At 43.3% G+C, this 14,507-nt stretch overlaps 1 protein-coding gene across 1 annotated transcript in view; it reads left to right on the top strand.

Moving 5' to 3' along the window:
• The window catches only part of SERINC1 (serine incorporator 1), a 311,310-nt gene that overhangs the window by 45,270 nt on the left and 251,533 nt on the right, over positions 1 to 14,507 (top strand). Inside the window, exons 2-3 of the mRNA XM_069606597.1 lie at positions 1,195 to 1,356; positions 5,537 to 5,730. Coding sequence (XP_069462698.1) covers positions 1,195 to 1,356; positions 5,537 to 5,730 — 356 coding nt within the window. The remainder of the gene's footprint in view (positions 1 to 1,194; positions 1,357 to 5,536; positions 5,731 to 14,507) is intronic.

Genomic DNA, 14,507 nt, shown 5'->3' on the forward strand with positions numbered 1-14,507 from the left:
ATGCTTAATGGGTGTTGGCGCTGCTTGTTGAGTGTTTTAAGGGGTATTCTAGGGGCTTCCTTCAAAGGAAGGCCCTCTTTTCAAGTTGGGGGGAATATGTTTATTTTTCTTGCCCCTTGGCCTGTAGCAAACCAATATTTACCCCTCCAATGATATGGCCAGGAATGGGGTACAGGGATCAGAGTCCGCTATTGGCCTGATAATGCCCTGTGTGCCTGGCGCTGATCCCACTCCCTCCGGTAGTCCCTGACTGCAGTCCTACGCACCCTTGCTTGGACTCTCTCCCCGCCTTGCTGCTATTGTGGTCCGCTCTGATCCTGGGGTGTCACCCCGCACCCCTCCTTGTCCTCCTCCTGCTTACCGCATGGTCTTTTCCAGGATGGGCGGTCAGAGGGAGTCAGCCCACTAGAGGTCGCCTTCTGTCCCCTCTGATATTATGGCCTCGCTCACCGTGCCCCCTTCACCACTTCTTCACTTATCCGGGCCTTCGTCTGGAACCGCGCTGCAAGGTCCTCTAGTCTCTTCTCTCGCCTCTGCCGTGTTCAAGAGTGGTCCCACCACAGGGGAGCCATGCCGGAATCCCTTGATTTTTGGATGCCACTCTTTTCTTCTGGGTGGTTGGGGGAGGGGGTGGAGAAGAGTATTAGCCCACGTCTCGTCGACCTCTTTCACTGCAATACCAAATGCCTGGGGAGGGAGTTGTTGCTCACGGAGACAGTCTTTTCATTCCTGAGGTTCAGGCGAGCATCGATTACGGTGTACTCCTACTGGCGGCCATCTTGGAATCCTCAGCATTTTAATATTTTGTTTATTGCACACTAACCAATCAAAATCCTTAGAGTCACCGCATGTCTATTTAGTTTTAATCAAGTTGAGCTTGAACAAATCCCTTCACTCTTTCAGCTTTATTTATTTATTTATTTATTTTTTGTGTTGGGCAGCCTGGTAAATTTTAATTTTACTTATTAAAATTTTCGTTCAGCTGATTGGCTATTTTGTTGATTTTCTTTCTTTTTCATAGATTACATTATCTTGAAATGTATAACCTTTTCAATCATACATGTAGGCATGCAACATCTCTCCCCAATCTTTGAAACTATGTTTTAGACACAAAACTTCAGTATGCCTGGAAGGTAATCCGAAAAATTATTATATTGAGAGATTCAAACCAGGAAAATGTTTTTGTCCCCATAGATTCCCTGTTTGTGTGGGAGTGCACCATGTCTACTTTCACGCTGCTGCCCCAGCGGGAACAACTCTACAGTAACCCGTCTCATCTATGCCTTTTTCCTTCTTCTGGGAGTTGGGATTGCCTGTGTGATGCTGATGCCTGGAATGGAGACTCAGCTGAAAAAGGTTTGTTTTCATCCATGCTTGTTAATATTTTCCTTTCATTTTTACAGTATTTCTGTGTGTGTGTGTGATTCAGATTGTGCTATAATGGATTGTGGGGTCACTGCAAAATTCCTTATTTGCAGGGCCAAACGCAAATTAAACCTCTGCAGGGAAATTAATTGGTAAGATCTGCAAAGGTTTTTTTGGATTCAGTTTTTAGTTAAAATTAGGGTTTCAACTAAGATTTACAAGTATTTTACTCCCTAATTTTTGTGAGTGAAAGAAAGTATGTCTTACGACAAAAATGCCTAGCTTTCTCAAATTAAAATATAATTTTACTAGCTGAAAAGTAACCCAGTTGAGAACCAAGACATGGTTCTTGTTCTCAGCTGGGTTACTTTTCGAAAAATACAATTATTTTTTAATTTGAGCAAGCTAGGTATTTTTGTTTCAAAATGTACCAGAAACGTACAGCGCTTGATTGGAGGGCTGCATTCCACCAGCCCTGCACTGCCCAGAGCATCATTGAACGTGTTCAGGCTTGTTTGTGTCTCGGGCCCCAGATTTAATTTTCAAACAGGAGTGTTTAAATTACTTTAAAATAAAGTTGGAAGTAAAAAATTTGACCATGTTCCTAATGAGTCACGTGATGATGTAATTATGGTTAAACTTTTATGATAAAAATATATACACAAAAGTAATGACTGGAGATCCCAGTCTAGGCGTGTTCCCCCCTGTACCCTTTCCCTCGTCCTTGAAGAGGGCTCCCAGCTGGCTAGCTCAAGCTCCCTACTCCTAACATGTGTTCTTACAGTACAAATTCCTTATGGCCAGTTGTCCCCCTGCTATCTAGTCTGCTCCGGTCCTAGGGAGGGCCCAAAGGCCGTAGTCTCATCTGTCGGATTCTCTCAGGGACTTGTCCTAAATGGGATAGTTGGATTGTTTGCTTGGGCATTTATATAGTGCTACGAATCCTCAGCGCTGCTTATTTCCCACAGTGTGTGGTGCTCATTTATCGACCTCAGAAGGATGAAAGGCTGAGTTTGGCCCTGCCGGGATTCGAACCTGTGTCAGCATTCTCTGCACGGATGTCAAAGTGAGCGCTCTACTCGCTGTGCTATCTGACAGTTCTACCAACTGTGGGTTTCCTCCTGATTCTTCACTTTTCGTGTCGCTCTTTGTTTCCTCGCTTCTCCACCCTCGTCTGTGTCTCGTCTTCTTTTCTCTCTCTCCCCTCCACAACACAACTCCTGTCTTCTCCCTTTCCCTCCTTTTGATCTTATCCTCTTCCTTTGAGACCTCAAATCCCCCACACTAACCCCGCTTTTAATCTCCTTCACCCTTCTGCATCTCTTCCCTCTCCACTCTCACTCCTACTTGACGCCCTCCTCCAGAATGGCCTTCAATCACTTTCACTCATACACAAACCTCCAAATTGCTAATACCATCTCAGTCCCAACACCTTACCTTCACTCTTTCCAAACGCGCCAAAAGTCACTTTGAATTCCTCTTGCACCCGTTGCACACTGCTCTCTGGTCTCTTAGTTTTCCCCCAAACACTTCAGTTTTCAAATGGACTTTGCTGGCCTTTTATATTCCTCCTCCTCCTTCCTGCATGGAAGCTTCTCTCTGCTACCATTGCCTATCTGAGTCCGCTGCTTCCTTGGGCCAATCTCTGCTGACGCACCTCCCAGCTCCTCCCCTTGTAGGCTGAAATTTCCTGAGGTCTTCATAAGGGCCCTTAGCTCCACCCTCTTTCCAGTCTTCATTTCCCGCCAGCAATGTGGTCACAGTGGTATTTCTCTCTCTGGTTCTCTCCTCTATCCAGTAAGTTAATGTTCCATACGGTTTGGGGGAGGAATGGCTGGTCTACCCTATGGCTTTGTCTTGCTCTGCTGCTTCAAGCCCCACTGCTGCTGCCCCACTGCTGCTGCTCTACTGTAGCATGCCTGGGAAGTCTGAGGTGGTGGGTGTTTGGTCTCTAATTCAGCTCTTAAATGGGGAAGCTTATCCCATTCGGATAACTGGTGCTTTCCTCCTGCTCTAGGATCGGCCTTATCCACTGGTCCAAGGTTCCTTGTAGTATTTATAGTTTCTGGATGGGTTTGCAGCTTGGGGACCATCCTCCATCCCAGTGGTCTGGGAAATCTGGTGCATGCTGGTAATTGAAGTCTGTAGGGAACCACCTGAAGGAGAAGAGAGAGACCTGGCAAGGACATAGGTTGATAGCCCTTGGGTCGGAAAACAAGTACCAATGTAGATGGCAAGCATCCATGCAGACCAAAGAGTTGGGGGGGGGGGGGCGAGGTGGGGGTTTACCCTCAGAAATAACAGACCTATTTGTAATTCCTGGAAATTAAGATGTTAAGGTTCCCTTTCAGATGATTCTGTTGTAATATTGTAGATCCACCTTGGGGCACTTCCCTGCTGGTACTAAAGATTTGAACATATCCATGGTGCTAGATGAGTGGAAGCAAGGGGCAGGCTCATATGTGCCTGTTTCCGATATTTATTAGTATTTTTACTTTCTTTTTTATTTATTTTTTAGGTTTTTGTGCCTTTTAAAAAAAAAAAAAAAAAGGTTTAGGGAGTTTAAAATGGCTTGTACGTTGCTTATCCGCACTGAATCCCTTAAAAGCCCACTAAAACCATTCTGTAATGTATTGCAATCACATTGTCTACGACTGGTTCATTGTTTGACGTCCTAAACTTTACGGCAAATGTCAAACATTTAAATAAAACCCGATTACAGATGTTAATTGCTGATGTTCACCCACAATATTTCATGGTTTGTGAAAATGTGTGTGCGCTACATCAGCATCTTTCCTTCTCTTGACCTACTCTGTCATTGTCTGATGGAAATGGGTCTGGCTTGAATAATGGTGCAGTGTCTACCTAAGATACCCAAGAGAAATAACCTAAATTTGATGCTCTTTAATTGACTACTTTGGAAATCCAAATTGTTTTTGGCGTCTGTCTTTGTGGCATTATTTGTTCAATGTCTATTCTTTAAATGCAAATGAAAAAGAAGTATCGACTATAACTCTTTGTTGATGAAATATAAAACAAATTTGGATTTGATAAACTCCAGTTAAGGCGGTGTGTTAGAAAGTGAAAACACAGAAAAACAAATGGAAGCAAAACTCTCCCTGCACTGTCAATATTCAGGACTGACCAGTACCCTGAAAACAAACTAGTTGAGCAAGGATAAAAAGGCTTCTCTCACAAAACGCTGCCAGGATAACAACACATAGACGGATATGCAGAGGGCTCCATTGACTCAGTCGGGAGAAAGTTGCAAAGATTTCCTTAACAAACGTGCAACCAAAAGAAAACCGATCATGTAGAATAATTGAAAGGACCTTCAGAATCTTCACTCAGATCAAATATTTTGGCTTAACCCCTCTAGTGCCCAAGCGGCCATGTCCTTGTCACACACACTCGAATTGCTGCAATTCAGTAGAATTCACCACGCAAGTGTTTCAGTATGTCACACAGTACAACAGGAAGATACATTCGCCCTCGATGTTTCATTTGGTTACTCCCAGTCATTGAAAAATAGGAGTGGTTAACCCATGATTTTTTTAAAAAAATGTTTACATTTTTTTGCTGCATTACGGAAAATCATGCTCTTGTGCTACGCCCTTTTTTTCAAATGCCTTATTTTAGGAATGCTCTGTACATACCATGAACGGGTTTGCTCACTCAGTGTAAAGCCTTAAAAACATCCTGGGCAGATTACAGAATTTAACTAAAATACGTTTCTAGGTTTCATCACAACTAAGCTCCAGTTGGCGTGCCATCAGAAGAGATGTGTATTGTAGCTTCTGCATGAGCACACCATAGAGCTGTATTAGGTACAATAAAAATAAATGTTTTCCATTTGAACTTCACGATTTCCAAATATTTGTATCACTTGTGACTGTTGCAGTTCCCGTTATCGATAGACAATCTAAGCAATCTGATCTCCTTTACAACCATTATGTCATATTTGTTTTGAGCTAAAAAAAAAAATGAATTCAGAAAAAGTCACTAGTCTTGCCTTTTAAGAATATAGCGTTGAACAATTAGCTGAGGATGTGAATTTGTAATCTACTTACTAATCGATGTTCTTTACAATTTCAGTACCTTTTATTCGGGGAACATATGCTACTTGATCTCATGTTGTATAATGAAACTGGGTCTCTTGTTGCCTTTTCAGATCCCCGGCTTTTGCGATGGTGGACTTGGAACCTCTCTCCCTGGTGTCAAAGGCCATGTGAACTGTGATGTGCTGGTGGGCTATAAAGCAGTGTATCGTGTGTGCTTTGGAATGGCTATGTTCTTCCTTCTCTTTGCTTTGGTAATGATAAAGGTGAAGAGTAGCCAAGATCCCAGGGCCTCTGTGCATAATGGGTAAGCTGCCCTGGATGGAAAATGTCATTTACTTGTGCATTCATAACATACAATTCCAGCTGTATTTTTCAGTGTCTGTATGAACGTTTTATCCTATTTACCAGATACACCCTAGGAGTTCCGTTTCAATAATTGTACGCTGCCTACACATTCTTTTAGATCTGGTTGCCTTTTACTAGAAGGCCAGTCGGAAAACAGTATAGGTGTTTTTAAAGTAGTAGTAATGCTCCACTACATGTTATTGATTCGTGAAATGCATTGTCGGCCTAGTGTCCTTGTGTTGCATTGTCGGCCTAGTGTCCTTGTGTTTTTGTTTGCTCTTCCTGTAGTTGGATCTATCTTTGATAAGTGCTAGAAGACTCTTAAACTAGTGTGTTTGTCCTGGTATGTGGAGCCCCTTGATTGTCTGACTAACTCCATTCTTAGTCACCCTCTCAACAATCAGTCTGGAAACTACATTTTTGCCCCCACCCCGAACTGGAGTCACCTACAGTGTTTATCAGCACGTCACTAGATCGCTAGTTGACAACCCCAATAAAAAGGTGTGCTCCAAATATTGTGAAGTGTGCTGCAAACACCTTTTTTCATTGGGAGGTATATTGTTGACCCAGATGGTACGTTGGCGTTCAGGACTAGTCCTAATTATTATCAGCCATTTTTATTATTGGACATAACTTCAGTACTATATGCTTATTGCATGGTATAGTTGATTTAAAAAAGACTGACCACAACAATTGATATACTGTGTCCATCTGCTATCACGTCTGCAAACCCCTCTTAGAGTTCCTCTTTTAAGCCCTTTCCCTTGCCCAGTTGGAACATGCCAACTCCTTCTACGGTGAACTGGTTTTAAAATCCATTATGTAAGCTCCAAGTTATTTACATAACCTTGGACCTTTTACTGTATTATCATATTAAAACACCCTTTAAATCCTTTGGTTACCAATTGAAATATTTCTAAATCGATTATCGTGTTGTTTTTTTCTTTTTTTCTTTCATTGGTTTGTAAACAGCCCACTAGTATGATAACTTGCTCCATGACGCCAGTGGTGAAAGAAAGTGGGGAAGTTGAGGTGAAGGCCAGGGAGGAAAAGAATAGGAATTGCACCAACATAGTGCATAGGGGGCCAACGCTTTTTCAGACCAGATGCCACATCTGCCGCAGCACAATCGGGGAAATGTAACAAGTTGGTATTATGGTAGATGGGTGCTCCCTTAATATAACTAGAAGGATGACACTTGAATTGTATACAAAATTAATGCCAAAGTAAACTTCAGTATCACCCTCGGCAACTGCTTTGCTGAAACATTGCTATGGCTTCCGGAAATCGGTAACTGCTCTAGAATATCTGAAGTGATCAAGAATCTCTGCATACTAATGGACATTGGCCTCACACTGGAACCCCAATCAACACAATAGTCAGTGTTTCTACCATTTACATTCAGACGGTTTATGCCCCCATTTGACTTTTCCCCTGCAGAATGTAAGCCATGGTACATTTGGCTCTCTCAAAAATTGATTGTCAAAAGCATGTACCTAGGTATGGCGGACACCCTCACCAAACTATACTGCATCCAAAATGCAGCAACTTGCCTCCATGGAGGCATAGAGGCGCTAAATTAGACTCCACAGGAGGAAACCCATAACACCAGCTCTTACAGCATTACATTATTAATCGCCCATAGAGCCCTCTGCAGTCGGTGAGCAGAATTTATCCAAACTAAAATTGCACTTTACTAACCAACTAGAGATTTAAGATCCAGAAGTAATTGTGCTAGTAGGAAGCAGAGAGGCACCAAGGCTCAACCTTTTCCACTCTGGTGGCCAAAGATTGCAATATGCTATCAAGGGAAATCTGCACTGTACAGAAACAGTTGAAATAGCAAATATCCAAACCTGGCTTTTCAACGCATAACCAATGGGAACCAGGGAGCTCTAAAAAGCATGAGAACAATGATTAGAATATGATGACGCCTACTGCACCTCTAAGAGAATAATGTGCCCTTTTTCTCTAATATCAGTTAAGTATAACTTTATTTCAGCAATAAAAAAATAGCCATGAGTATTGTCCAAACTGTAACGAATATAGCAAACCTGATAAAAATCCATAATGTACATATACAATACTTGCAGCATATTTCATGTATGTACTAAATACGTAATTGTAGTGCCCAGCTGGCACTTACGGAGATCAAGATTAACTGTAGATAATTAAAACATTGCTGGGACGGACGCACGCACGCACGCACGCGCACACACACACACACACACACCTTTTTTTTTTAAATGACCCTCTCTTCAGACTCTACACCTCTAACACCAATTGAGCCACCGGCCATAGCATTCCCACATTGGAAATAAGGGGTTTACTCTCTGGTTACAAAGCCATTGATTCTCCCAAAGCATCACACCTAGAGATCTATTGCACATGCAAAGCTCAGGGTACTTCCGATCTACTGCACCAATACAAAATACTGCAAGCATCTTCCCATCCCCTAACTGACCAAACCCATCCACTATCTTCCAGAACATCTGGAGACCATGCAAATGGCAGGTATCCATGGTACAAATCCTGGCATGATATGATAGTTTATTTATATAGCGCCTATACACAATGTGTTTCAAAGCGCTTCAAGGCAAGGGAGGGAACAAGGGGAAAATACAATGACATTCTTATATGCCATGAACAGTAAGGATGTGAAAATAACTATCGTACTCGACTTGAGGACGTTTCAGATAGTGCAAGATCTAAGACATAGGCAAGTAAGGGGACGGGGGAGGAGACAGACGCGGTTGCTATCATACTAGGTCAAGGGACAATTCTGATAGAGTAAGTGCATAGAAGAAAGTAAGGAGAGGAGTGGGGAAAAGGGAGAGGAGGAGAGAACATAGAGTAAGCAGTGAAAAAGAGTGGAGAAGTAAGAGGGGAGAGCAAATTGAATTGCAGAAGTCAGTAGTAACACAATCTTGCAAGCCTGGATACAAGATGAAGATGGGAACAGCATGATTCAGGGCCATCCTGAGAAAGGGTGACGCACCGTGAACCAATGAAGTCCATTAAAGTAAAATCCAGCATTTGCCACAAGACAGTGATGGTGAAACCAGAATCTATCAGGACAGACCCATGCAGAGGTAAGCTGGATGGGGTAGAGGGGGAGCAGGGTAGATGAATCAAGCAAAACGGGCAACACCTGTGTGCGACAAAGGGGCGTGGGGGGCACAAGGGAACATCACGGGTGGGGATAGCCTGTGGGGACAGAGGGAGTAAACGCATGTTGGTGCATGTTTACCTGCTGTTTGAGCAGTGGTTCGGGCCCTGGATTCTCTTGGGTCTGAACAGGTCCAAACAGAAATTGCCCTTTTCTCAGTCTGCCCTTTTCTCTGCCTGCCCCGGCAAGAGACGGCCTTCATGTAAGGGTTAAGAGCAGGAAGGAAGAGGCAGGGCTAAGAAGGTGGGTGGGGCTTAGGCCAGGTTACCTAGATCCACTTGCACCTGCTCCCCATCTGCTGGAGGGCTCCTTAAGTAGGGAAAAAGCGGCAACCAGGAAGGCACCAGGTGGACGGGGCTTAGTAACAACATTCCTAGGTCTCTAGAAGGTATAGCAAGGTAACTCCTAGCAGGGGGGAAAGCTTGTTAGGATAACTGTTTTTCGTATTAACCATTCAGCCGTTCTTGCTTAACCCCTTAAGTGCCAAGGACGAGCTACCTCATCCTTGGCACTTAAGGGGTTAATGAAACAGAAAACATTAGAAGGCATTGAATGTGAAATACCAAAATCGCCAAAAAAGGCCTTGGCACTGGGGGGGCGGGAGGGGACCCATGGCAGTTAAAAATTAAAGGCACCGAGTCAGGTTGCTTTAACGTATTCCGTTTGATTGTCCTATGTCTAGCCAGGGGATAAACAGACAATTTGAAGCCAGGTATAACTTTATAGAATAGACTTTAAATGGGGGATAATGAATGGTTGTGATCTAGGGAGAGCAAATCCCACAAACTAAACGTCCTTTCAGGAAGTATAGTCCTTGGACCATAAACCTCTCCTTTATCAAAGAATCACTCTATCGCTGCGGTTTCCCTTTCCTTTTAACTTTTTGTATCATTTCTGTTACTTTTACGAGGTGCCCAAGACTAATTGGTGGCATCTGATATTTTTCTACCATATTTTTTTTGTACTATGTTCACTTTTGCATTTTATCGCGTAGCACCATTTTTGAGTACCATAAACTCAAAATGGTTGTGTCATGCTTTTTTCGCCGTGTCCTTTGGCCTTTTTACCCCCTTTTCATATATGGTAAACCCACTACCAGTCAGAACCCCAAGTTTCCTGGGCAAAGTGGTAGTGTGTGTGTAAGCGATATTCAATCAACACTACAGCTAAATCAATGCCTAGTCTGGGATGCTGAGGAAAACCCTTATTGATGTATTTTTATGTCCAGTTCAGTACTCTGGATGACAACCCTTGTATAACGTCCCCCTCTTAGAATCCCCCTGACCCCACTGAGCCAAGAAGTAGGTTTGTTTTGCAAATTAAAAGGTTTATTTGAAAAATTAACAAGATATATATCACACTTTTATAATTTAATAATTGATATCACACTTATGAATATAATGTTGATCAACAATGGGTAATCTGGCACTAGCACACTTCTTTACAATCAATGAGGAGTTAGTATAGGATGGATAAGATAGCAAAATACTTTTATGGTTTCAAGGGAAAAGCAATGAGGAATGAAATGCAGTACAGAAATAACTTGATATGATTTTAGCAAAAGATAATATAATCACTTTTTCTCTGGCAATTCACCCCCCCTATGTAATGTAAGAAATGGAAGGAGGAGCACACAGTTCTCAGGAATGCAATCAAATACAATATGAAATTCAGTTCCCCCCCAACAAGCTTAGAGGAAAACAGGTAGAAGTTTGAAACGCAGGCCCCAAAATGCTTTGAATGTGATGACAATGAAGTGAGAAATGTGCTAAAAATGCTTTTAATTCCCTCTAGAGGTTCAGGGTGGGTGATATCTAGTTTATATTAGTTCAGGCTCACTTTAGTAATGCTCTATGAATGATTGTCAGGTTGCACACGAATTTCAGCAAGCAAAGCAAGGACAAATATTTTTACCCGTGGCTGAAATTGAGCAAAATGTCAAATCGCGGCAAATGTAGTCGCGTGCGTCGAGCGCGATTACGGAGGCACTATAAGGAGTAAGAAGTCGGTTCTAGGCTCGTTGGAAAGCTTAGAATCTTAGCTTTAAGATGGAAGTTAAATACGAGAGAGATGAGGCCGATTTCGTGAAGGTAGTTTTTTCGGATTTGAAATTTAAAAGTTCAAAATGACAGGTGACAGTTTTCAGCTTTAAAAAGGACAGAATGACACACACGATTCCTATGAGGTAGTTCTAAATAGTTAAAATAATCTAATTCAAGCTATTTTAACCTAAGAGATTGGTTCTGCTAGGTACTCACAATATAAATTTGAAATGGGCCTCGTCACGGATCTGGTCAACACGTCCAGCGGCGGTTCTCTCTGCTCGGTGGGTCAATCAGGCACCGGTTCTGCTCGCAGCGATCCAAATCTCTGGTTCTGCTCACAGCGGTATGGGTCTGGTCTGCGGTTCTGGCAAAAGTTCTTGGCGAAGAATTCAAACAGCTCGGGTTTGCTGGATTCTGAAGGCCTGCTGAGAATACTTTTGCTTGCAGTGGGCCTTCTAGGTTCAAAGTTCTGTAGTCTTTGGGTCTCTGGTTCTGGTCTCTGTCTGGAAGGGATGTCGGCCGTCAAAATGCTCTGCAGAAATGGAAAATGAATGTCTCTACCTGTCCCAGCAGTCTCTTTTTATGGGTTTTGGTGTGTGCGTGGCAGAACTGAGCCTGCCCCTCTCTACTTGTCATTGGCCCAATTCTCCCCTCTCCTATGATTGGGGGAAGGAAATGGATTGTCATCATGATGAGGTCTGTTTATGGGTCAGAGGATCCTCCCCTGGTCAATTTGCCCACAAATCTATATTTGATTCAAATACATATTTCCCAGATACACAATTTGTTGAAATTACATGTACACATTATATATTCCTTATGGTCCATGCTTGTCCGCCTCTGATCTTCCTGGGGGCTTGCATTAAAAAATGACAACATTTTGTGCTTTTTGACTGGTTTACCAATATCGGACATTTACCAAAAATTACACAAATGTGCGCAAGGAGTGTGGACATTAATTGATGAAGTGTCAGATTTTTAACATGCAGACATTTGGAGTAAGACCCTATTTTCCGCTAGAAACCCCCCAGAATTCACCACGGGGTCCTAACCCCTCTTAAAACGTGCACAGAAAAATCACAAGCATAATGATATTACTTATATAATTCTGACAAGTCCGTACTATGAATTATCCATTTTTTTTAAATTATGCTCTGGCCCAGATGGGTGTGGTTTAGGTTCCAAAGCACATGGGGGGGGGGGGGGAAGCTTCTGTCTGTCCCCGCCTCCAGCTCAGGTGGCTCCCAGAGGCACTTCTCGTCCCACTTCTCCCAAGAGGAAGCTATTTTACGACCCCCCCCCCAAATATAACATTTGCCTGAGCCCAGGACAGTGCATTGTTCTGTGTCTCTGCCCTCTGCAGGTGCCCCTCCCCTAATCTAATCAGAGAGGTGTCATCTCCTTTTGGTGGGGAAGCAGGAGGCAGCCAGGCCTGGGAAGGGTGGCTGAGCAGGTTTCTCCTGTCAGGGGTAGTTGTCAGGCAGAATTCAGCTAAATGTCACTTTAGTTCCCAGTTTAAATCAAACTTACAATTTTTACATATACATTAAATAATTACTTCCTTCAAGTCATTTCAGAATATAGTTTTACATTGTATCCACCTCTTAGCAAGTCTTTCCTTGGCCTGGTTTGGGTTCATCTGTTCAATTTTACACAAAAGTCTGGTGGTTTTAAAACGCCGGCTTTCTGATAGTGGTGAGTACCGGTATTGCATCCATTTTTGACATTAAGAAAATGAATTCCCCACAGTTCTGGGTTGCTTTTGGTAATCAGCATTGCCATTCCCAATGGTTTCAGGCTACTGTGTGTGTAGCTCAATGGTGGTTTTAGGCAGTGCCCTCCTGTGCTCACAACATAGGCAAAAATGGGATGCAGCCTATTCTTCATGTTTTCCATGTGCACACTCTGGGGAGTTCTGGCCATCATGATGTTTTCCATGCCAGTACTGCACAGTTTTATGGTAGGGCTTGGCTGCATGGGTAAAAACATCCCACAAGCCCCCCCCCCCTCTTGCGATGGCCCTTCTGATCTTTCACTGATGGAACTCGCAAGATCTGGGATGTTCGCCTCGTCTTCTTCCAATTCCGTAGATGGCACAGTTCAGCATCCTTTCCTCCCTCCAGTCGATCAATCAGTTCTCCTTACTGGTCCTGATGGGAGGATTGGGCGGTACCCTGGGCCCCTCGGATCTTCGCTCCCGGTCCCCAGGTCGCCTTCCGTGGTCAGTCTCCATGGTTTCATCTCTCCTAGGATGATAAAGCAAAAGCGGCAATACCTATTCATAGACATTTCTCCACCACTATTAATGGTGTGGCGAACACATACATTTTATACATCCGGTTACATTTTTCATTCTTGTTTTAAAACAAGATATAACATGAAACATTTTTTTTCCCAATCATAATATTTTGGAGACTATATGTGGGATATTTTAGGATGGGAACTGAAATAATCTGGAGCGGTCCACTCTGGTATTGCAGAGGACTCCTCCAGTTGCTGCAGAGTGTGCCTGGGATGGCAACACTTTAGCTGATTTATATGTACCCACTTATCTTCCCCTTCCACCAAATTACCTTTGGGGATGTGGATTTTGTAGGCAACAGGGGAGATCTTGTCTATAATTTCAAAGGGTCCCTTCCATGTAGGCAAACATTTTCGCTGTTTGGCCTGGTTCCTTTGGAAATTGTATAGATAGACCCGGTCTCCCACATTATATTCCTTCCTGGTGGCTTTCAAATCATAGTGCGTTTTCATACTTTCAGCTGATCTTTCTAGATTCCGCTGAGCATAGGCAAAAGCATGTTGGAGGTGTTTACTTAAATTCTCTACATACTCATGAGTTGTGGAGGCATTTATCAGTGTCTGCTCTTGTGTCCTGTAGAGCAAATGCTGCGGAAGCACCATCTTGCATCCAGTCATCAACTCAAATGGTGACATTTTAATTGCAGATGAATGGGTAGATCTGATGGCCATTAGGACCAGAGGTAATCGGATATCCCAACTTGGCCGAGATTCTGCCACAAACTTTTTTAAGATGCTCACAATGGTTCGGTTGTATCTCTCCACTGCTCCAGAAGAAGCTGGCCTGTAAGCAATATGTAGCTTCCTTTTGATCCCCAGTATCTCCCACATCTTTGTCATTACTTCACTCGTGAAGTGGCTACCCCTGTCTGACTCAATCCTTTGAGGTAGACCAAAACGGGAAAAGATGTGGTTAATCATCAGGGCAGCTGCTCTTTCTGCCTTGGAGTTTGGGGCCGGGAGACATTCCACCCACTTGGTAAACAAGCATGTGACGGTCATCATGTACTTATTCCCCCTAGACGAGTGAATTACCGGGCCTACAAAGTCGATTTGCAAATCTGACCATGGCAGTGTCATCCCCCTCTTTTGGAGAGGCGCACGGTGTGTGAGGGATGATGGCTGAAACTGTGCACACACAAGACACCCCTTCAAGTATTGGTCGAGGTCCTGCCCCATGTGTGGCCAGTATGCAAACTCTCTTCAGATTTCCAGTGTTGT

The sequence above is a fragment of the Ambystoma mexicanum genome, chromosome 4p, assembly GCF_040938575.1.
Source record: "Ambystoma mexicanum isolate Mex_15411 chromosome 4p, UKY_AmexF1_1, whole genome shotgun sequence".
NCBI classification, from domain to species: Eukaryota; Metazoa; Chordata; class Amphibia; order Caudata; family Ambystomatidae; genus Ambystoma; species Ambystoma mexicanum.